Source organism: Crassostrea angulata, chromosome 7 (assembly GCF_025612915.1).
Source record: "Crassostrea angulata isolate pt1a10 chromosome 7, ASM2561291v2, whole genome shotgun sequence".
NCBI lineage: Eukaryota > Metazoa > Mollusca > Bivalvia > Ostreida > Ostreidae > Magallana > Magallana angulata.
In genome coordinates, this window is record NC_069117.1 from 45,854,692 (window position 1) to 45,879,866 (window position 25,175).

Genomic DNA, 25,175 nt, shown 5'->3' on the forward strand with positions numbered 1-25,175 from the left:
TAAAAAAAAACGTTATTAAAAATCTAGGAAAACGATAGATATTTTGGACTAAGAAACATTAGCTAGTCATATTAAAAGTTATATGCTTTCCACTTTTCAGTATTTTTGCTCTTTATGACCAAAGTACCTCTCTCTCTCTCTCTCTCTCTCTCTCTCTCTCTCTCTCTCTCTCTCTCTCTCTCTCTCTCTCTCTCTCTCTCTCTCTCTGGATTTGCAATCAAAGAATGAATAAACCATATAAATTCAAGACTGCAGGGTTTCTCTCAGACCGTGATTTACATGTTAATATGCTATTTGCGGCGTGTAGGCTCTATCACAGTGGACCATTATGACTGGAACTTGGAACTAAAGCGACAAGACTTATTCCGATCATGCACAAAACCTGAACATTTATCAAAGTGTCAGCTTACCGATGGTCTTTCAAAACACGGAATTGTTATTCGTCGCATTCAAATATATGGAATCTTACATTGAGACTTCGTGGCGACAAGTTCAGAATACAAAACATTAATTTACACGATTCCTGACAACTATATATCGATCTTTGAGTTAATTTTACATCGTATCATTCAATGCAAAAGTGATTGCATTTTTTTCCATGTTGAAATATGTTTTCTTTTTCTTATATATATATTTTTTTCATTTAACATCTCTATATTATTACAACATAAGCTGCAACTTTTGTACCAAATGTTAAAATTTCTTACTAATATTCATATATATTTTCTTCATGCACAAAAAGACACCTATACGTACTATTGAAGCTGTGGTTAAATCAAATTATTGCCACCATGTACCAAAATTTTTTTTGCATATATTTCATTGAACTACAGAAATATTTCTTCTAAAACGACTTCACTATTTGATTTATTTTTGTTCATTAAATTACCTGTAAAATTAATCACAACACAACATTTATGCACCAGAATAAAAATTTGAAAATATACAGACAACTCATATTTCAAAAGTAACTTTCTGCGCGCTTAAAATACCACCTTGCAATTTAGAGGAATACAGCGGTTGTGTTTTCTTTTAAAATGTCAGTACATGTGAAAATTGATAAAATGATTCTTTGATCTTTGCTATTTTCATTGGTATTGATCAAAATACTTCTTTACACGAATTTTGTTTATTAGAAGAATATATATAAATTTTTTTTTTGGGGGGGGGGGGGGGGAATGTCATACATGCATTGCACGTGACGATTTTTTTTCTTCAGTTAAATGTCATCATGCAATGTAAAAAATAAATGTGTACTTGAAAGTAAAATGTCAAATGAACATAAATTAACCGAGAAAAAAGATGGTGAGTAAGGGTAATTTCAATATTTTTCATATCATTTGTTTCTATACTCAAATCTTCTACCTTTGAAGTGTCACCACGCATGCAATATGAATGATATGTACCACTTATAAACATGAGCTAGTTCGTGCTAAGAATATTTTTGTCGGACTTGCAAACTTCTAAGAAAAGTATAGAGACATCTTTATATCGACAACCAGAGTTCTTGAAGCAAATTCTTTCTAGTTCTGTCGTTTACTGAAATTCAGTTACATGTTATTTCAGAACCATTTTAACAAGAGCTTGGACTTTGAGTAACAATGTGACGTATGCTTGTCTATTCCAGTGTCGGCCACTCAGCCATGGATTGCTGAAATCAACAAGATTTTTCTGACTTTTGAGCTAAGACTACCCAATCGGTGCATATTTCGCTTGAAACTGCGTCATTTTTAGCTTGTTTTGACTCAAGAATTAGATAGCTACGTCCTACTAAAAGTCCAAGGTCTTGTTAAAATGGTTTTAGTTTAGTCAGGAACACTTCTTATTGTCTGAGTTTATAAATACATGTACATCTACATGTACCTGCTATATAATTTATGTTGTACAATGGAAACCGAATCTAGACGTTGATTTAGTTTGCCTCATCAATAAAAGCATAAAAATGTGATGAAGTTGTCTATTAAAACTAGCATTCGATAACAAGAATTTAATTTGAACAGATTTTGTCGATTATTTAGTAGCTGCAATAATGTAGCCCTCTCCCGATTTTTTCCCAGTAAACATCAGATTTAAAAATCGTAGAGGGCTATATTATTGCAGCTAATCATTTAGATATGCAGTCTCGAATCAGTTCATTGCAGTAAATTTCGCTCAAAAATCATGCAATGGCACAAGAGGTATACATGTGGAACTTTTGTAAAGGTACACCATGGTAGTGATATAGTAATACAGAGACTATGTGAGGAGAAAAGACAAAATTACATGTATCACTCTTTAAAATAACCACATAGGTTTCGTAAAGACGAAGATTAACTAGCCAGACATAATTTCAAATTCCCTAATTTATTTGTCGACGATGGAAATAAAATGAAAGGCGTTGAATTCAAGCTACATACAGTACTAGTCTGTAAGTCAAGCGCAGGGAAAACCTGTATGGACGAGGATCCTGAAATAGTCAGGTAAGTCAGAATTGTACTTCGTCACTTTCATTACATATCATACACATGGAATTCAAAATGTCGTTGACTATATATATTTTGAGAGTAAACCTTTTTATTGAAAAAAAAATCATATCCTGACTTTGCTTTTAATGGTGTCACTTGCAAGCGTTTATTAACAGTCTATTCAGAAAAAAGCACCGTTGGGCTGTTCCTCTGGACATCATACAGGACTATGACTATAATGAGAATATCACACCTTTGTTCGTTAAGAGCCCTTGTCTTTATTCTTTATTAATCTGAATAGAGTATTCAAACAAGGGGGGTGTAGAAAAGGAAGAATTTCGCCCTCTTAACCTTGAGAGACTGAAGTGCCTGAAAATCAATCCGAGTGAACATGGAATGCTAATACACTGTACTTTTATTCTGATTCATGATATTTTACGTTTGGTGCAGATTTCTATGTTTTCAAGCCTCGGTAAAGAGAGCGGTTATCATTAAGGAATCAATGCCGATTCTTGATACACGTACGGACCTTCTGCAAAAGGATACAATATTGGCGACGCAATTATCAAGGAAAAAACGACGCCGACGCGTGATAGAAAACTGAATTGGCTTTTCATAAGGAGAAAGAAAATATTGAATATAATAAGCATAACTGAAGGACAGGTACATATATAGATGGACGAAATACGAAAGCGTGGGTTTAGCTGTTGTTCGTTCGATTTCTCAATTTAAATTATTTGACTTGAACGCAAAAACAGTGCCATATATGTTTCTGAATCGTTCAAACAGGCAAAGAAAGAGAGAAAAAAAACTAGGTTAATTTACAAGTATACCTGTTTGACGTCGTCCTATTATCCAACAAATGTTATTATTAAAAAGAAACAGGTACCATAGTGCAGTACTAGAACGCAGGGTTCTGATGTAGAATTTTAGATCACCGTCGCTTTGGTGTTCTCTACACAGGGGAAGTCCAACAGTTTTGTTCTTTAAGCTACACAGGTTTTCTTGCGTATTTATTACAGAATAAATAATGATATACGTTGTTGACAGGGAACCAGTGGATTGATTTGGACTGAACGACATACGTAAATGGAGCCCGCAACACGCGGACGGTCTGCAGAATCAATGAGGGCATCTCCAATATGTAATCGAAAAAAAAATTGCACACTTAATCGTTTATCATTTGTTATTTTCCAGAAAAACAAATGCCAAATGGCCAAAAAACGTATCTCATAAATAAAGCCAAAAACTGTTCATATTTTGAAAGCAAGTAGCCTCTAATTGAGAATAATTATTCCTTCGAATTGCCTGCAATATCAAAGTGTGTTATGCTGTGACTGAAATATTAAACGGTTGACAAATGAATGGAGTGCACATAAAAGAATATATCGATCCATGCAGTATCAGGATAGACACAGGGAGAGTTCCTTTCTAATCCTCACTCCTCCCCTAGCCAGTGTAGATGCAGCTTCAGCAACTCCAATAACACCGGACCCAGGTGAGTCGGGGAGGGGTGTGAAGGGGATCTTTTAAAAAAACCTTTTGCTTTTTACTTCTGATAAGCCCATGTGCTTGCATACCGACTGTTATACTAACACTCATATAAATTTGTCGTCAGGTCGGTTTTTTTAACAGATGTCGCATTTTAATCTGTTTATCTAGTTATATTTTACTCCTACGACCTTCGTTGTTATTTTTTAATGTTGAGACAACAAACATCGTTATTACGAACTAATTTTATGATCGGTCTGCAGCAAACCCCTTTGGAAATATGTCTCCAGTATGATGGCGTCTCCGCTACCGTCGAAATTTGTTTCCTTCAATTTGCACAAGACATGTCTGTAAACTAAACGGTATTTATATAGGCTAAGTCTTAAAACTGCGCCACGAGAGTATATTAAAGCCGAATATAGGAATATACCTAGACGACTTCTATTTCTTTCAAGAATCAAAGTACTGAAGAACTGACGGGAGTTGATTTTATCGATTATCATTTATTTTAAAATCAATTTATATTGCATGGCAATTAGTTCCTAGTCTGTATTTGAATTAAGCACTTTTTTATACTATGAATTTTTAGACTTTTCCGGCAAGAATTTCAAGAAACTTCATATGGCTCATGTTGTTTAATATATAAAGATAGATCTCAAACTATGTATTAGTAATTGAAACAATTCTAAAAATTGTATGGATCCAAACACTATTGACATGGAACTCTAGTCTCGTTCAAACAGACGCTCGGTTGTCTCCGTTAATCTCTGACAAGCAAGAGAGCCTCTCTGCTTGTCGGAGATTTACGGAGACAGCCGAGCGTTTGGTTAAACGAGACTATTATATAAAATCTGACTATTTTCAAAGTGTTTATAGATAAGTTACCTTGAAAAACAATGCCTCAGCATACATAACATCGAATTTTTCTATCATTTTCAAAACTAAGTATTGTCAGCGGTGATGATTTGTGCTTAGGTCCAAACACTGTTTCACTTTCGGTTTGCCAGAGTAACTGCATGGGAGAGTTGATTAAAATCAACTCCCAAAAATGATGTTAGAAAAAAAATATACTGAAGTAAAAGAAAGGTTAAAGATTTGTAAATATTTGTTACATTTTCACCACGTTGAAAATTGCAGGACACTGGATACTTATGACTGTTTCCACAACCACATATGCATGATCTGTTCACTTTCAAGTGTCTCTCTAGCTTTCCTTGATGAACAGATAGTAAAACAGACAGATACATGTACTACACCTTTAAAAAAAATCAATTATTGAGCCATTGTGGGATGGTTTTAAAAGCTCTTTTTGTAATCTATAAATCAAGTTGGCTCTCATTATGTGGCCGTATGCCGTAATGCTGCATATGTTACAGATAGTCTCTGCATAGTTCAAAGCTGCAAAATTGTCATGCCTTAGTTATTTTCATGATATCTAAAATGTATTTTTAAAAATGAAAGATATTTTTCTTTTGAAAAAGTACAAGGTATTTATTTCATTTTGTGATCAAATCTGGCCCTATGTTACTACATTCACATACATGTAGTATTCTAGACTTAATGAAGTATTCATTTGCTGTTGGTTTCAAATGAAAAGTACACTAATCTATAAAATCTGGAAATTAAATGCTATTCAATGGATTCAGGATACCTTCATTTGCATAAATGTCAAATTGTTACAACATACTTCAATTAGTTGGGCTCACAACGTATTTCAAGGAGTTGTATTGGAGACTTAACAATGGAACACCTTAATGTACAACGAGTAACTACAATTGTTTTGTTTATTGAATTGCCTCACGAATTCCCTTTGAAACAAGCCTTGAATGTTAGTATGGAAATATTATAATAATCTTTTGATCTTTTAGTATGTTGTTTGTTAGACAAAGTTGAATGGAAACAAATGCCTAGAGCAGAATCACCATCATGTCTTTAAAACTGTCAATCAATATTATCATCATTATTATTAACGAAGATAATCTAAATGCGGTGAATATTCGTTGTTATAAAACATGTAATAGCAACCTTTGCAAATTAAAATATACGGCATTATCTATAAGTGTTAATTTTAGTTAGTTGTTTTCACCAGGAGGAAAAACTGTAAGTCATGGAGGAGAAGGGAGACCAAAGAATACTGTTGTGCATTACAAAACATTGGTAATTGGTTACAAAATGAAATGCTCCCTTTGTTTTAGTACTCTGTGCCATCTTTGACCTCGTTTTCGATATCCTCCCACTCCGCAACGTAAAACGGAAAGTGTACAAAAAATATATTGGCCAGTAAACTTGACAATCATCTGTGAAAGCCCCCAATTGTAATGGGTTCCCTTTAGAGCAATTGAAACTGCAAACAAGTGCACGAAATAAAATTAATGTGTAAATGGCTGCAATAAAAAAATATCGATTTGTAGAGGGACTGCAGCGGGGGAAATGTCAGTGGAACAGTGTCATTTAATGGCGGGAGCGCTCTGTTTCCTGCGTTTGATTTACCATTCTCTTAGATCTCGCGGCTTTAAACTGAACATTCGAGGTGTTTGTCCTGGCGCTGGAAGGCAGCTTCTCGTTCCCGCCAGAACTACTGTCGTCTGCTGAAGCAATTAACAACAGGACATATATCTTGACAAGCTGTATTAAAATGAGATGTACAATTGATAATGTAATATTTGCATTCTATATGGCTAATGGATTGAGACCTCTTGACAACAATAAGGTTCCCATCAACTACACAAAATCATTTCCTTTCCCCCAAGAAATAGTTGACAAACTCTTGGGAAAATATATATGTAAGCCATGGGATCAACATGAGCATAGATACATTATTCCACGGGTCCTTGTCAGCGTTTCTATCATCGATTTGGAAATCCTTAAATTAAGATGACCAAGCATGTCCAAATGTAGCTGCAGATCTGTAGCTCTCTGGTTGAAAAAATTCGGATAGACAAACCAGAGAGCTACAGTTCCAAGCGTTGTAAAAACCTCCGATTTACGCCGCCGTTTTTGTGTCGCTCGCTTCGGGAATTATATCCGACTTTAAAAGCATTCAACCGCCTAAAAAATTGGATTTATTAATTAAACATATAGTTTACCCTAACTCTGCTAACTTTGTTTTCCTTTCAATGGTTCACAACGGCCATCCTTCGCCTTGGAATGTCATCGTTTTAAAAAACTCGCCTTATGACAACCATGTTTACCTAGTAGCGAGATCTCGGGTGCGTCGATTTACCCAAATGGACCCAAATTCAAGCAGAAAACAATTATAATAAAATCCTAATAATTTAGGGAAATTTGGAAAACTAAAAGCCGAAGGTCCAAAACAATAATTAAAATTATTTCAGTATATCTTTAAAAATTGTTTTTGAAAAATAAAGATGAGCATTTTATCTCGATTTGTAAAAGTATATAATGTATGTAATTATATTCAAATAATATAAATACATATATTATATAAAAATAAAACAACTTTTTAAAATAATTTTAATTATTGTTATGGACCTTTGGCTTTTATTTTTCCAAATTTCCCTAAATTATTAGGATTTTATTATAATTGTTTTCCGCTTGAATTTGGGTCCATTTGGGTAAATCGACGCACCCGAGATCTCGCTACTAGGTAAACATGGTTGTCATAAGGCGAGTTTTTTAAAACGATGACATTCCAAGGCGAAGGATGGCCGTTGTGAACCATTGAAAGGAAAACAAAGTTAGCAGAGTTAGGGTAAACTATATGTTTAATTAATAAATCCAATTTTTTAGGCGGTTGAATGCTTTTAAAGTCGGATATAATTCCCGAAGCGAGCGACACAAAAACGGCGGCGTAAATCGGAGGTTTTTACAACGCTTGGAACTGTAGCTCTCTGGTTTGTCTATCCGAATTTTTTCAACCAGAGAGCTACAGATCTGCAGCTAGTCCAAATGAATAAAAAACACATATTTTTTGTTGTTGTTCCCCAAGGCCAATAGATTTCAAGTGCGCCGTCTTTCAGATGAAAACTTAACACGGAGGTTCCGTGTCACGTTAAGCCAAAAAATAAAATGGCGATATAGGCCGTTCTATGGTATCAAAGTTTCATGGATAGGACTAACAATAACAATATCAACATCAATCAAATAAATTCATAAAACTCCCCAAGTAGGAAGAAAGGGTAGATAATTGTACACTTGTCTAGGTGACAGTGAAAATTTACAGATACTGATTGAAACAATTTACCAGAGGTATAATAAGTTGATGATGAAACAGATAGATAATTGTTTGTATGCTTTCTTTGTCTTTGTTTAGTGGTTGGTTGGTTTTTTGTTCTGTTCGATTGGTGCGAAAGTTTTAATAATAGCTCCCACAATACCTTGATACTTTCAACCGGATTTACCATTCTAACGAACCATTCAGAAAATATAATATTACTGTGGCACACCTGTATATCACTTGTATATCACCCATCCTGCACCCTCGTCCATTTGTCATATGATGAGTCGAGGGATACTCTATAGCACTTTGTTTAGAGTAACAATGCCAATCTGTATAAATTATGGAAAACAAAGCGTAACCCGACACAGAAGCATTGTGAGTCCCAGGAATTATCTCTCCATCTCTGAACAAGCCATTATTTCCGTTTAAGGCATTGTGCTATCAATTGCTTAAGTGTAATCGCTCGATATATTCAAAGAACAAAAATCACTTCGTATTTTCAATTTTATTCATTCAAATAAAAAAAATTATTCTAGTTTTTTTTTGAATGTTTAAAAAGGAAAAGATAAGAAATGTAACTTTTGAAAACTGAATATGTAAATATTTTTTTTCCAATTTATGCTTTGTCATTCAGAGCGATTCAAAAATCAATTTAAGTAATTTGTGGGTGGCTTTCGAATTCATTTTCTCTTGGGCTTCGTGTCTCATATACACATACCACAGGTCCATGATGAAAAAAGTAATAATCATTAAAAACACATGATTTCTGCAATTTAACAACACATGCATCGAGGGAGAGAGATTTATGCGCAGCATTTAGCCACAAAAGTTACCAATTCACAAAGAAGCTTGTGTGACCCAATCTTTATCAGAGGAATTCATTGACTCTCTCTCTCTCTCTCTCTCTCTCTCTCTCTCTCTCTCTCTCTCTCCAAACAGCACGCTAGACACTGCCGCTGGTGAGCGCATTTGTCCTTGTAATGTGTTTTATTATTCCCTGAGATTTTCCCTTACTGGGATAATGAAGCTAGTTACCGAGATAATGAGCGCTCTCTTCTCGCTGTTGTCTCCAACCTAGAATGCTTTCACATGTATCACGCGCCTTAAGGCCCCTAAATCTAGCCCAATCTATCTCGTAATGAATACATTCTCTATATCGAATAGTAGAATAATTAGAAGAATAGTTGACACTTTATTTTGACGTAGAACCAAAGCATTTTTCACGACGCCTTTTGAAACAAGGTTTTTGGAGTTGATTGCGTTGCAAAAGGATATTTTTAGGTTGGTTTTTTGTTGTTGTACTAACCTTATATAAAGAAGATGGGGGAATAAGATGGCGCAACTGCCCATTTGGTTTAGTCGTAAAATACAATTTCAAATTTAACATTTTTTTGCAATTAAATATATTTTATATGTTATAATACAAGTTTACAAAAAGGTAATTTCTAACTATATTTAGTTTGAAATATTTCAAAAAAACAATAAGAAAGAAATAATAAATCCTAACGTTTTGGTGGTATCGAACCCACAACCTAAAAACCTATGATCTATAAAGTTACCTAATGTCTGGTGCTCTAACCACTGAGCCATTTCATTCACAACAAAGTGCGTTGTTTAAATGCTTAATGAGACGTTTGCAACGAATTTACGGACTTGTATTATTTTTCTTAAACGTTCAATTGTTGGGCTACAAAATGACATTTTAAAAGTTTTTGTTGATTAAAATCAGTTTTAATTCCATTAAACCGCACTTAGACTATGACAAAAATATGGAGCTCAGACCCACTCTATAAAAGAAAAGGCATTGAAGTTATAAAAATGACACTATTTGGAGGTTTTGACACGCATACGCCAGTTTGAGTCAACCTATTTCAAGTATATAAAATATTTAAAGGTTACAGACCCATGTAACTCTATATATACATTGTTGTTAATTATCTTAAAAAAATTATTAGATTTAATGATCTTTAATTTTGCAGTCTCTAATTTTTCCTCATAAGGGCATTTTACACGCCTTATTCACCCATCTTCTTTTTAAAAAAGGTACTTATAGTACAGTTTAAAAAAAAAAACAGTATTATGAAAAAAAAAGTGAAAATTGCACAAATGTAAAAGACCCCATTTACACCATTGTCATTGTTGTCGTCGAAGTCGTCGTTTTACAAAAAATATCTTTCAAACATTTTAAGCAATTCTCTATTTGTGAGTAAAAAAAATTAATTGAAGTTCAAAATAAAATAGACAACCGCTTGGTTCCTTTTCATAAACTATTTTTTTAAACATACATACGACTATAAGGACTATACAAACATGTTTAGATGAAACAGAGAATGCATTTACCATCCTACTTTACCATTCGTCATCATGATAAAACAGGAAATCAGGTTTAGCACCTCACTTCCCCTTGAGTTATTATATACCTAGATGATTAATAAACAGGTTATTACAGACCTGTCCAATTAATTAAGCAAGGAAGGGGGTAAAACAATAGAGATTAAGGGGATGTGTCCTGCGTGTTCACTAAATGAACGCTTCGGACTTCGCAGGTCGATCGCGTCATTACAAGGGTACCAGAGAGGCCGTTCAGTTAAGCTTTTAATCATTAATGACGCAATCCTGTAGAACTAGGGTAGAAGGATTTTCGATCAGGTTGGATACTGAAGCGACCGCTGAGAGAGAGAGAGAGAGAGAGAGAGAGAGAGAGAGAGAGAGAGAGAGAGAGAGAGAGAGAGAGAGATACGCAGTCACTCCTCACTGCTTTTCGACGTACTGTAGTTTGTTATCCTGCCATTACTGCAAGCTAGAGAGAAAATGACATATAACAAAGAAAAGATGTCTGAAAAACAAAGGAATTCATCACAATCAACAATGCATTTTCCTTTTGTAGATACAACTGTAAATTTATTAGAAATCAAGATATAGAGCTAGAAGGTATTTTGAAGATCCAATGCCAATAGATAACAAGCTGATAGCGCTATTAAACGTTGGGTGACGCGCAACATGTTGTATGACTTAAAAAATGAAGATAGTGGGTTTCAAACATTTAAATAGACTGTGCGGAAAACCTGTTGTGTGTGATTTTTGACCTCGCTTTAATTGGTTCTTAATGAAACTCTACCCGTTTGTCCCTGATTAGTGACACAGCGATAATTGTCTTTCATTTCTTTGTCCTATCATGAAGTGACCGATTTCATGTGTTTTTTACGGCATGAATCAATGTTAAATTTGGTTTGTAAAAGAAACCAGACGAAAAATCGATGTAGTTTTGATGAGTAAATAATTCTAAACACAGGAAATGTAGAGTTTAAAACAGGGTGAGGAGGCCATGACCACGTGACTTTTAAAACGCGACTACAAAAAAGGTTTATTATGCTGTAGCGACACTCACAATCGAATCGATTAAAACTTGTCATTTGTTCTCTTTGTTGTTTTTATTTGCATATTCTATATTTGGTTACATTTTGTGTTAATATAAATATAAAAGAAGTCTACATCCGCATTGCGTCAAGTGTTACAGCGCGTTTAATTGCGCCTAAGATTTTGTTTTGTTGTTAATATTATTAAAAACACTCCAGAATTTTGATTTTTAACAGTAGCATTCAGCTTAATTACATTTTTTCCATTAGTATAATTAACATATATCTAAAAAAGAAATATTATGATAATAAAATTCATGGAAGAGCTCAATACAATAAAATATCGATGTGGTTCAAAATTCATTTAATAATCTTCCATTCTATAAACGATTCCCGTGTTAATGATAACAAATCTTACACTGTACATAATTCGTAAAATCACAAAACTTTCATGTCGTGAGGTAAATCGATACTTTCAGCATATTCTACTCCGTAGTAAAGACGTTCCCACCACTGACAGAGATTCCCTTTTTTATTTCTTGCTCCATTTCTCCACAGTTTCCTGAAACTGATACTAGTATGTCAGTAAGCGTATCGTCGCTGGACAAAACGTTTCTCTTCTTTTTGACCTCCGCGGAAAGGTTAAGAAATGATCAAGCAAGGATCATATGACGCGATTGGAGTACATGTAGTCCTGTTGTAACGTCATATTTCTTCTCAAGCTTAGTATATATGAAGATCAAAGGACCACCAGGTAACACTCTTCTAACAAAATTTTCAGCTACGGACTACTTTTGTTCCATATTTATTATGTACATGTAGTTTTTCTACACAGTGGAATTGATTGGAAAATGAAAAAAAAAGTCGTGGCCGTCTTCGGTCAATTTTAAAATGTACAAATATTTTGACGTTATGAGCTGTTCAATCAGTTTAAACTTAATATTTTCTAATACATTTAATTCATGCAAATAAAATTTTCTTTTTATCAGCGAACCGTAAATATAATCAAAATAAATGTATATACTGAATAATTATAAGCACTCTTAACTAAATTCAGACTTATTTTCTTGTGTTTGTATAAATATTTGCTTAGAATTTATGTGAATATTTTAAACAAAAAGAGACTTTTGCAGATATTCTTCATAACAACGAAGATCTATTATATTAAAGCTTTACTGTTTTGCAAATGTTATAGGGCGACGAATTCAAAAATACTGAATATTTTTTTAATTTACAAAAAGCCATTCTCCCTTATATTATATACACATTGTACGTCAGTCAATCTAGCCGTTCTCGATTCGGAGCAAACTTTCCAATACTCCTATATTTCCCGAGTGTCACTTGTAGGGTCAAAATCATATCAATTATGTATCTGAACTCTCGTGTTTATAGACAGATGATACAAGGTTTAACAGCGTATTACTCTCTATACATCATCAAACTATCGATAAATCCAACGATTTGTTTGTAATCTCTCAGTAACCCCGTATTAGTCCTCGATGCACAAAACTCCCACTAATTCTCCTTATTTCAATAGAAAAAAAAACAACAAATATACCCCCCCCCCATAAAAAAAAAAAAAAATTAAATTTGAAATATGTTATTTCATCGTGTAAACTCCTGTATGATTTTCAACAGTATTACTGTCATGATAACTTAGAAACCAATAAAAACTTGTAATTTTTAAGGTAAAATAAGTGAGTTTTAAGATGACTTCATCAACAGAATTTCATTGAAATCAGAAAGGTCGTGTTGCTTTATCATTATTAAAGAACAAAATAGGAAACTTGGAGGTGTCAATCTGAAAAGTACTGTACATGATTTTAAAAATACAATCGACGTATTTAAAATTTCAAAAAAATACAGTATATAGATATTTGAAAACTTTACTTACAGGTATAAATGTAAAAAAAAAAAAATAGCAAAACCCTAGCTTGTTTCAAACTAATTACTTGCAAATCAATAGCTAACGCTTTAACCTATTGTGCAATACTGTTGAATATCAGAAATCGGAGGAAAATATGTTCATGTAGGCCCTTATTTAATTTCATTAGTTATTTCGAAAGAAAATACGTCACGATATGCAGATGTCACACGCCACCTTGACGAACTGTTTCCTCTTTTAATGATATACGTTCATATGGTTTTGTTTTTTTTGTTTTTTTTTTAAATATTTCTTTGTATCATTTATTAGCGTTTGCTTCATTTTGTTTATTTAAAACCATTCTTGGAATATATCATGAGGTGATCAAATACGGCTGGGTTGATCAAATCTATCAGAAAGCCCGAAAGATTCCTTATTACTTGTATAATTTTCAGCAATATAATTGTGCTATGAAATATTGAAATAGTCAATGATGAATTGTATTGAATTATATGTTACAAAATCGATTCGAAGTGTTATCACAGACAAAGACACCGGCAACTGTAAATATAGTACATGTATAATGCTTTGAAAGAATTATATCGTTAGTTGTTTTGAAAACGTAATAACACATGCAACAGCAAGTGCTCCCCAGAATAACAATTTAATTTATTGAATTGAAGTATTATCTTGAATGTTTGGTCAAATATCATTGCAAGGAGGTAGAACTAACAAACCAACAAACAAGAGTTTGGACTTTGGGTAGTTGTGTCAAACAGCAATGTGACGTAAGCCTGTCTATTTCATTGCTGGTCACTCAGCCATTGCTCTTTGAAATTAACAAGATTTGTCTGACTACGCAATCGGTGCATGTTTCGCTTGAAATCGCGTCATTTTCAACTTGTTTTGACGAAAGAAATAGGTAGCGTCGTCCAACCGAATGTCCAAGGTCTTGTTAAAATGGTTCTAAATATACTTCGAATTTAGACCTCAACACAATATGCCCTTGTCATTAAAGTGGATTAGAAGTCAGTAATTCAGTGGCATGTGCCATCGCACGGATATGGATGGATACGTTTTCATAGGCTTACCTTTTCGATGGTCAGTTCCGAAATGTTTAGCGTACTTTTTTTCCCTTCTGTTTTTAAAGTATCTTGTTAATTATCTTGGTTCGTAGTTCTACAACAACGAATAAATATCGGAATTTTTGTTGAGTTTAAGTGATCGGCAATAATGGGTACTCGGCAATAATGGGTAATCGTACGTTAGCATATTTAATTCAGCGAAAAGCAAAATCATTGTGTTCTGTTGCGTTCCATTGTTACTTAAAATCTTGCAAAATAACTGTCTTCCCGTTGACTTTTCCATTTGAGAGAGTCAGTGAAGGCATAAACTAGCAGTTAACGAGATATCTTAAAATACATACAAATTCTCTAATTTTAAACCTTCTACCATAAATAGCATCACTGAGGGTTAAAAATGGACGAGGAGATTATTTTTGTATGTTATCAACGGATCTGTAGCTAATTAGAAGAATCCTTGTTATCAGAGACTCTTGATGACTTCTAAACATCAATGGGTTACTGAGTCGTCGAGGTGGTGGTATTAAGGAATCTTTGTGAATATATAGAACCAATACAGAACAAAAGGGCTGTAATGGCGAATTCAACTCATCAATCGCTGAAGACGTGGCTAAACAGCCTTTGATGTTCTCGACTTATTAACTATAGGTACATTAGTACATGTCTGAATGAAATATTCATACTTTTTGTCTGACATTGGCGTTGATAATTGCTTAGGTCAAATGCCGGACACTATTTTGTAGGCGATTCAATTAATGATGTTCTACGGTAAAGTTTTTATGATTTTGACCACGATGTATGCGCATGTATCTTACACATGTCCAGTTAGTGGTCATTGCGTTGTTTCCTACATGTATGTACAGTATTCATCGTGATCGTCTAATCATAAGTTGAAATACCTGCATCACCAGAAACTAATCTTGGATATGGACACAGATATTTGATTTCTATTTCTCATATCAATGTTCTCTAGTAGAAAATAACCAACTATTATATTGCGTTTGAAAAGAAAAAAAATTAATCAGGTTCATGTCTACGCTGTTAGTGAAATTTAATACAGTTAGCTGCTGCAAAAGAACAAGGAAAACCTCGGAAGTGAAACTCCGTGATAGAGTAAAGAAAATGGCTATCTCTCTTCAGCGGCAGTCATAATGACGTCACGGGACAATGAGATAACTAGGACCGACATCAAATAAAATAAAGATTTGAGAGAAAGAAAGCTAATTGAAAAATCCATACTGCTCCAACTAGTCTTGTATGATTTGTATTATTTATTACAGAGCTCTTTAGATCAACAACCAAAAATATTAATATTGCATGCTATTTAGATACTGCTTGTGGAGACTGAAGGAGATAACGGGATTGTGTTACAAGCATGAGTATAGTAACGTTACCTCCCCCACCTTGCGTTGAGAGATAATTATAAATGTATCATGCCGATGATGGAGCCGCCATCGATCCATAGATATCGATCGCGGGGCAGATGTCCTTGATTTGTGATCGGTTTCACGTCTAATCAGGGATCACCTGGAATTTCTGAGCCCATCGATGACTTTCGTTATCTACCATTCTAGCTTAAAGAGAACTGTAACCATGTTATTACAGGTTTTCTTCCTCTAAGACCTTATCGTTTTTATTCAATACCCCCCAAAAAAAGACAAATCGGGTACAAAATCAACACTGCTTATTGGTGTATTGTAGACGCTAGTAATGATAGATCGTCTTCTTCTTTTTTTATTATTTAGAAGACAAAACTCCAGCGAGATGTTGTCACCAAGCGGAAAGAAAACATCGATAGCACAGGATTGCAGATGCTGTCGTTAAACGGATAGCGAGTGCCAAATAGCTGCAGGTCGCCGTTGTACTGGCATCGAAAATGTGATTTACTGATTTGGGGTGTCAATCACTGGATATAGACTCCTCTTCATCTTCCTAGGTGATTAGCTTTACAACACGTTGACAAAAGCACTGGATCTCTCCACATTCATTCCCGCAGTGATGAGGAAGTCGTCGGGGCACGCGTGGTTTATCACTGAATAATGACTGAATACAGCGGCAGGTTTTAATCGTAGTGTATACAATTCCGGTTTTCACTTTGTCCATGTGCTTGTGATTTTTTATTAAATTTTTTTGGTATTTGCGACAATTGGGAATATGACGAATAGAAAAGGATTTATGGTTCAGCAAAATACGTTTTTGGATACGATTGCAACCCGATTTGACGGCACACGTAAGTTTCACTTTTTTTTCATGCTGTGAATGTAAAAAAAGATTAGAAATTTTACTTTAAATGTTCATATTGTTTAATCAGCAATGACAAACGTTTTGTTCTCCTACATTCTATATTTAAAATGATGGTGTTAAAGTTTCTTCGCAAATTGGAGGAAAATTGTCGCCTTGGACTAACACATTAACATTGTCTTTAGTAATGCTTCTCACTTCGATTTCCCGACGGATTCCCAGCAATAAACTAAATGTGCTATATTGGAGGCAGAGCTAGATTTCCCAATGTGAAGATACACCCTAGGCAATCAAAGCTGTCGATACACATTATTGTACATTAAGGGCCACTTTGTTGCATATTGCATGAGAAACAGTGAGCATATACGACCTGTATATGTAATGATAAACGTATGCAATTTTCTCGAAATAGTTCCTCGCGCTGGTCAAGGGCTTTATCGTGATAGGACATGCAAATGAAGTGATTACGAGATTTTTTCTTTGGACACGAATCTAACCAGATGGTCACGCTGTTCTGTATTGTGTTGAGGGTGTCCTACTGAGATAATAGTTCGGGGGGGGGGGGTTAGTTAGTCAATAACGACTTATGTAATTGAGGTCTAGCAGGTTGGTTGTCGATAACCTTTTCTCAAATTATCTGCAGACTGATTAACAGTCACTTGAATGATTCCATTAAAAGTGTATTGGATTTATTTAGTGACACAATATGTGGACATACCATGATTCAGATCAAATAATTAACGAGCTTAATTTAGAACACGGGTGTTATTTTTATGATCGCATTACTTGTTTACTAATGTTCGCATGGATTTATGTTTATGTCAATAATAGATGTCATTATTGGAATATTCAGTTAGTAGTCAATTTATAATTTATACTTGTTTTTAATGGGTAAAGATGCTCGCAGTGTTTACTAAAAACCAGTCTGATTAAATTTACTTAGTACGATAAAAAATTAAGTAGCATTTCTTATACCTCAAATATACTTGAGTGTGGAACAGAAAAAGCGTGTTCAATTTTTTGCGACAGAAACTCAAATTTTAGAAAAGTTTGCTTTTAAATTGCAATGAAACCGAACCTTCCATTAAGTGCTGACAACAAGCCACAAGTTTGGTTAATTTCCACGTTATGGAATAATTGACTTTTTGTGCCACATGTTAATCATATCATAAATAACTTTGGAGTTCTAAGCAAACAACTGCTAAAAGGTTTGCAATGCTTAGCATGCCCAAAACCAAGTAAATCGGGCGATCCGTGGTGATGGCTATCGGAAATCAAATCAACTTGCAATCTCATTGCATAACGGTGATTAATTCGTTTAATTTACTGCAACACGGGAAGTAGTGTAACCATATGACCAATTAATTTGTATTTCCTACACGGTAAGGATGCAAAGTATGCAGTTTTTAAGAATTAATAATGCATATATAAAATATAGATCATATAAAATTTATCATAAAAAAACACTCCTCCCGAAATACCACCCCTGAACCTCCTCGCCCGAAACAAAACAAAACAAAAACGAAGGAAAGCGAAAGAAAAAGTTTATAAACACAAATAATAAATAGAAAATTTCAAATCGAAGAAAACATATAACATTGTAAATCAATTTTAAAAATGCCAAATGTAATTTGTTAAGCTAGTCAACGTCTTTTAGCAAACTGCTATTTCTGGACATAGCAACTGCAATATATAACGCAATTTTCACAACAAAAAAAACCATCGTAAGCTTCCTATACAGATGTATTTTTCCATTATTATTTTTTGGGGGGTGGGTGGGGGTACTTTCATCAGTTAAATTTGGGGAGTTTACATGTGCACGCAACTGGTGCTTGTATAATTTATCAATCAATAGGATTTTTTTCATAAAAGATAGGCGTTGAAAATTGCGAAATAGAGCGAGTTTCATTTTAATACGTATTGTTTAGTACATATTTTAGTTTACACGTCGCAAATAATCATAGAAATGAATAAATGATTCAATATCTCATATAATCATTAATACATAATGTATAACTAGCCTGAGCCAGTGGCTTAAATGTCATTGAGCTTTTTCGATAACAGTTTGTTGGTCCTATGTTGTCGTTCGTTAGGTCCATTTCAACCAAACGTATTCCAGAGGACATGTATCTTTCAAGTTTGTTTGATATGCTTAAATAAAACCTTTAATGGAAAAATTCTTCTACATGGAATGAAGGCTACAACACAAAAATTGTTTATGAAGTAAGCTAATATGAAGTGTTTGGGGTTTTTTTTTCTTCTTAAAAAATCTCACTTTTTCATTTTTTTGGTGTCCAACTATGATAATATGTCTGTTAAATATATATTTTTGATTCAAACATGATTTCCGTATTTGGTTATACTTTAAAGCTCTGTAGTTACTTAGTATCTAGTAATCGCTAGTAATCGCTGGTTTGGTCACAATAAGACATTGTTTTTAGGCTATCGGTTTGGCCTTTTGGTGACTTAACCCTTTCGAATGTACATTGTAGTAGTTTGCTTCTCCGTTTAGTTTTGTTGAAATAGTATAATCTGTTGCTTTGTAGACATATAAATCTTTGTGAAAAACTGTCTTCTTTAGACTTCTAGGTTAATTTTATATAATCATCTCAAAATGAATGCTGTTCAAAGAATATCATTCAGCGTGTGGTATGTGTAGCATTATGTTTCAAAATTAAATCTTTCTTCTTGAAAGTTGTTTGTCTTTCTAGACGTGGAATTAGATACTGGGGAGGCAAGCAATTCAAATATCCCGGTTATTTATTGGTCTACAGTTTCGATAGAAGCTAGCTATAAGGCTACTGTTGAAAGATGATCAAAGCACCCCTATATTAAAAACCTCTACCATTTACATAGTCCAAGGCCAGTTTTAACAAATAAACTTTTCCCAATGGGCTGGAGAAAATGAATTGAGGTACATTGCTCCTCCTTTTCAAACACATCAATCAAAATATCCAACATCTGATGTAAATGTAGAAAACGAAACGTAGTAAATATAATCTAAAGTGAACTTCTGTGGTTTTCAATGCTAATAGAATATATTCAATTAAGCAGGTCTCATTTAGAGGGCGTGTATTCTAAATTGGCAAAACCATTTGCTTCCAGACTCAACACCAATCAACTCATCAATCGGTTCATGTTTTTCCTTCTTTTTTGACTGTTTTGACAACAGTCAAAAAGACGAAAAACACGAACTCACATCTAATGCATGAAAAGGTTCAATGTATGATTCTCATAATTATCCAAATAAAAGATAAATACTATCAAACAAATTATTTTGGCTTCGTGTATTATCATAACATTATGTTCGTAAGGTCAGCTTTTCCTTGAGAAGTCAATTTGATTTAATTTGTTCATTTAAACCACCCATACAACGGCAATTGTGGAACATACGTCAAAACTGTATTTACACAATATTTCCATCGTTTTAAGTATGCAAGTATTACATGCACACAATATAATCTTTCTAGCAACATACTGAGGATATTGAAAGAATCGGAAATTACTTCACTTGTTGACAGATTAATGATTGAATGTTTTTAGCAACAAAAATATGTAGTAACACAGTCATACACATTATATAAGTAATGTACGTTCTGTATATTTTTTACTATTTATCCTGTTAAAATTAGCAGTAGTTTCTCTAGAGATAAAAGTATGTCCAAACTACGCAGTAAAACAGTTATTAATAAGCTTCCGATAGGAAGAATTAAAATAGATAATTGATCCGAAAATGTAAACGCCAAACTATAACAACAAAAACTAAAGTTTATTGTGGGAATAGTTTTTATTTGAAGCATATCATAACACCTCCATATAATTCCCTCCTATTGAAGGGTTCATGCAAAAAGATGAATTTCTGCTAATACCAGGAAAAAAAAATAAAAATATGCTGTTTTATAAGCAATAGAATTCCCAGTGCGAATGCTGCTGATCCTCCATAAGATTTTCGATATTCAGTAGGAATTTGGAAAAAAGTCAGTTTGTCATCTGTTATCCTCGGGCTACGCCCTCGGGAATATGATATACCTAAGGGCTGACAAATAACTACTGCCAGGAAACCCATTTAACGATGAAAGTTACAAACTTTCTACAGTCGATGCACCATGGACACTTAGTGGTTTAATATTAATGGTTTCTTTTTTTAGAAGGGCAAGTCAACTCATATAGGAGTAAAAAAATGATTAGTTGTCCTCTTAAAATCGATTGCCTGAACATCATTTTTTAACGTGTTTGCATGTTGAATTCATTAAGTCAAAAACTGCGGTAGTTTTGTTGTTAAGTACAAAATTCTATTTACCGCCCTTTAGTGCAGTATTTAAATAAATAGGACAAACCGATTCGATAATGCAAGTGCTCGTTTATAACTGGTTGTCAAAACTTTTGTTCCTTTCTTCATTTTACTTTTTTTCTTACTTTTTGGTTATAAAAACAAAGCATAAAGGTCGAAATTAAAAAATTACAAAACTCATATTTGATAAAACCAATCATTAAATTGCTATGATACCTGTGTACGGTTTCAGAAACGACAGCTATGCTATAGGCCTATATACATTGTAGGCAGTTTTGCATCATTTAGTATTAAATCACATTTACAAGAATTTTAGGTCAATTTACTCAATGTTTAACTATGTCTAGATACTTTAAGAATAGTGCAATATTAAAGAAAATGCTAGTAAGTACATGTAGTTACATGTACCGATGAAATCGATCTATGTTAATTTTATCACCCTTTACTAGTCTTTAAAAAATCGAGTTTTAAATTTCAACATTGAGCAATTGGATTGGGATTACAATTATCTAATTTCCAGAGGATTTTTTCTGTTTTACGAGCACTGGGTTGTTTGATTAATGTTTTACAAGAATAATGGTTTTGATAGTGTGATATTATCTGATACTTCGTGCAGACTTGTATTAAATTTCTTCGAAATGTCCAAATACAGAAAAATGACCATAAATCTTTGCAAATGCTTTTGGATAACATAAAGCAAAATATAAAAAATGGATGAAAATAATTGAAAATAATTGAAATAAATTACATACACAATAAAAAAGGTCAGATATTCAATATTAGCTTCCAGCTGTTTCCTTTGTTGAATCTGTTTAGATGCAACTGTTACACATACAAAACAGATAAAGTAAAAGCTAGACTATTTATGAACATATATTTTTATATTTTCTTTGTCTGTGATAACACTACGAATCGATTTTGTAATGCATTCACAATGTAATACATTTCAACAATGACTATTTTGATATTTTAATCCTTCAATTGATGAAAACTATATATATATATATATATATATATATATATATATATATATATATATATATATATATATATATATATATATATATATATATATATATAAAATGAGTAAACATTCTTTTAATATTATAAGATGGTCAAATACAGTCGGCCGTGATCAAATCTATCATAAAGCCCTTTCGAGTTTTATTGGGTTTGGTCACTCTGACCGTATCTGATCACCTCATGATACTTAAAATATGAATACTTATTCTTTAAATTATAATATAAGTGGTCAATTTTATATCTCTAAATATATTCTATTTCTGGGTTGGTTTGCTTGTGTTTCGATTTTCTCTACGACAATCAAATCGCTTGGGGTTTTTTATTTAAATGTACAGCTTCATAAACTACAGCATTGGTTGCATTACAATTTTGTTCGCTTGATTCATTTAAAAAAAAAAGAAGCATTATTTGTCTTGGTCAAACTTTATTATGGACATAGAAAATTTTGTTAAGGCTATGTAAAACATCAGACATGACGGATGCAATCAGGAGTGTGTGTGTGTGTGTGTGTGTGTGAGGGGGGGGGGGTTGTAAGTTCTCAGACGGGTAAACCAACATGCCCCCCCCCTTCGGCAAATACACACGCAAACCATATTGAAATCCATCGAGTCCATGGATTTTGCCTGCGGCGTGTTAACATTTAATTATAGCTATAATCTTTGCTATTACGATTAAAATATCATTATTAATGATCTAAAGATCTATCTGTATTTTCCGCCACTTTTCTTCGCCTGTGTCACAAGTCGATTGACTATTTCTGTAGGTTGCAACAACTTTACTACCGTTACTATTTAAGCATTCTCAGAACTCATTCATTTGTTTGTACGCCTTCAAAATCATGACTTCCTTTATCCCTTTTCACACAGTTTTTAGAACATTTATTCATTTTTATGCCTAAAAGCCTGAACTAAAACAGGAAGCTATTTTTGTTGTCGGGTTGGGTTAAACTGCGTGATTTCAAGTTCCTGCTGAATGTAAACATTGTAATCAAAGCGACAATAAAGCTATTTCTGTTTTAGATATTGATTAATTTACGGGGTGATAATTTGAATCCCGATTAATCAAAATTGCTAATTAGATATTGGACTTGCGACCTAAATCATCCTTCTTTGATGTTAGAGTACTACTACGATTAAAATTATGTTTTTATAAATGTTAATATACATGTAAATCAATGTGTTTTCGTTTCCTTATCATAGAAAAGAAAACATATGGCAACAAATTAACTAAATTTGTATATGACATTGTATGACAACAAATAAACACAATTTGTATACGACATTGTTTTCCCAATGTGCTACGTATAAGACATAAAAGGTGTATAAAATGCTATTAAGCATTATCTGTTTTAGGGATAATGTTGTCTTTAATCCTGCTTGAAAGTTGTTTGAGATCCTATGTACAAAATTATCTTCAGTAATATTATCTTGTCTTGTAAAGCAAAAAGTTAACATAGTGTAATGGTCCTGTTACATCCGATAGCATACGTAATTTCACTATTGATAAATAGGCTTTAACATGAAAGGATCATCTATCGCTTATTTGTAATTGAAGTTTGCCATGTTTCCTTAAGGGTATAGCATTTTAAGCAATGGCTGCGATGAAAAACTTGTTTGGTTTAATTATGCAAAATTGATGGTACATTCATCGCTGCATTTATTGCCTTTTTAAGATCTAGCGCAATTGTGTTATGGAATTGAAAAAAAATCAATTCCATTTATTATGGAATGCAATGCTTATTTGATAAAAGATAAGCTTGTGGCCCAGAACCCAATAGAAATCATACTTTTACCACAAAAGTCATGAATTAGACCAAAACAAATCTTAACGCTTAAAGAGATTCGGACAGAATTGCAGATTGATCGGAATGAGCAATGAAGGCGTCCATTCTCTGATCCCTACCAACTTCTTCGTTTGTGTATGGCAGGCCGTTTCCAGCGTTTGCTTGAATTCTGGCCAACAAGACCACATAACAGCACTTTCCTACACATAATGATTTTTCGGGTCCTTTCAAATCAACTTTGTATTGTCTGTCGTTGGAACCATGAAGCTGATTTGGACTTTATTCAAAATTGCAATTGCTAATAAAATAAATAATTACCCGAAACCAAATATTTGTAATTAATAATCTGATAAGAAAGCATTTTAATACATTGTCAAGTTTTTATGTGATCTCAGACAATATTAATTTGACATGTCTAAATGTGAAGTTTTTTTTATGTACAACTGGCATCGGTGAAATTGCAAACAATCGTAACCTTTTAAGTATGAACTCCATAGGTGACTTTTGCAAAGTTATGACTCTCCTACCAAATAATGGTGAAAAGTTCTTTACAGTAAATTGTTACTGGAAAAAACCCCCAGAAAACCTAATAAAAAATACTCTCATTTGTAAAACATATTCAACCCTCAGAATATATCAGGCTTAACAGAATTTGCAAGGACTTGGAACATTAAAAACAGTAAGGTATACAGTAAGAAAAGGTAAAATACCGTCAGCCATATTTCCGTTTGATTTTGAGAAAACAATTAATATTCCATAAAGAGGTACCTCATGGGACCGCTGCTCCGATTATCTCTAGAAACAGATGCATCTTTGATATAATCATGGGGTTCCTTGTGACATAGTTGTACTTGCTCAACTAAAGATGGGTTAATCACAGTGTGTAGGATACATTAAAGATTAGAGATTAAAATGTTATGTAATCGTAAGTGAGATGCAGCCATACAAGTATCTAACAGGCTCTGGTGAAAGTGGTTAAGTGAATCAATGGCTCAAGAAACCACATATCTATACAAAACGCACATTCCCCCACAGATGATACAAGATTTAACTAAAAAGTGTCGTCAGTATATATACATGTAGAAAAGAGACAAGGGACTTTATATATATATATATATATATGTATGTATGTTCACTCCCCCGCCTCACCTAGCCCCCCTCCTCCCATGTGATATTGCAAAATTCAAACTGATTAAAATTGCAATAGTATACTGAATCTATTCACAGGGTACTTATATTTAAACAATAATGATGAAAATGATAAGAAAGGTTTTCAGTATGAATGCATGTACGTACATAGAGGAGTTTCTGTGCTGTTGACTAATTATTGAAAGCCACTAATACCTTCCATTGTATTCCCATCACATATTCCCTTGGCCCTTCTTCACCTCTCTATTCAGGTTTCACATTCTAATTGATG

The 25,175-nt window shown here is 33.5% G+C and overlaps 1 protein-coding gene across 2 annotated transcripts in view; it reads left to right on the top strand.

Moving 5' to 3' along the window:
* The first annotated feature begins 3,578 nt into the window (after positions 1-3,578).
* The window catches only part of LOC128155136 (potassium voltage-gated channel subfamily H member 8-like), a 40,963-nt gene continuing 19,366 nt past the window's right edge, over positions 3,579-25,175 (top strand). The window contains exons 1-2 of one of the 2 annotated variants that reach the window (XM_052816703.1): positions 3,579-3,942; positions 16,163-16,647. In XM_052816703.1, coding sequence (XP_052672663.1) covers positions 16,572-16,647 — 76 coding nt within the window. In that variant the 5' untranslated portion in view covers positions 3,579-3,942; positions 16,163-16,571. The remainder of the gene's footprint in view (positions 3,943-16,162; positions 16,648-25,175) is intronic. The other variant, XM_052816704.1, reaches the window with a different exon arrangement.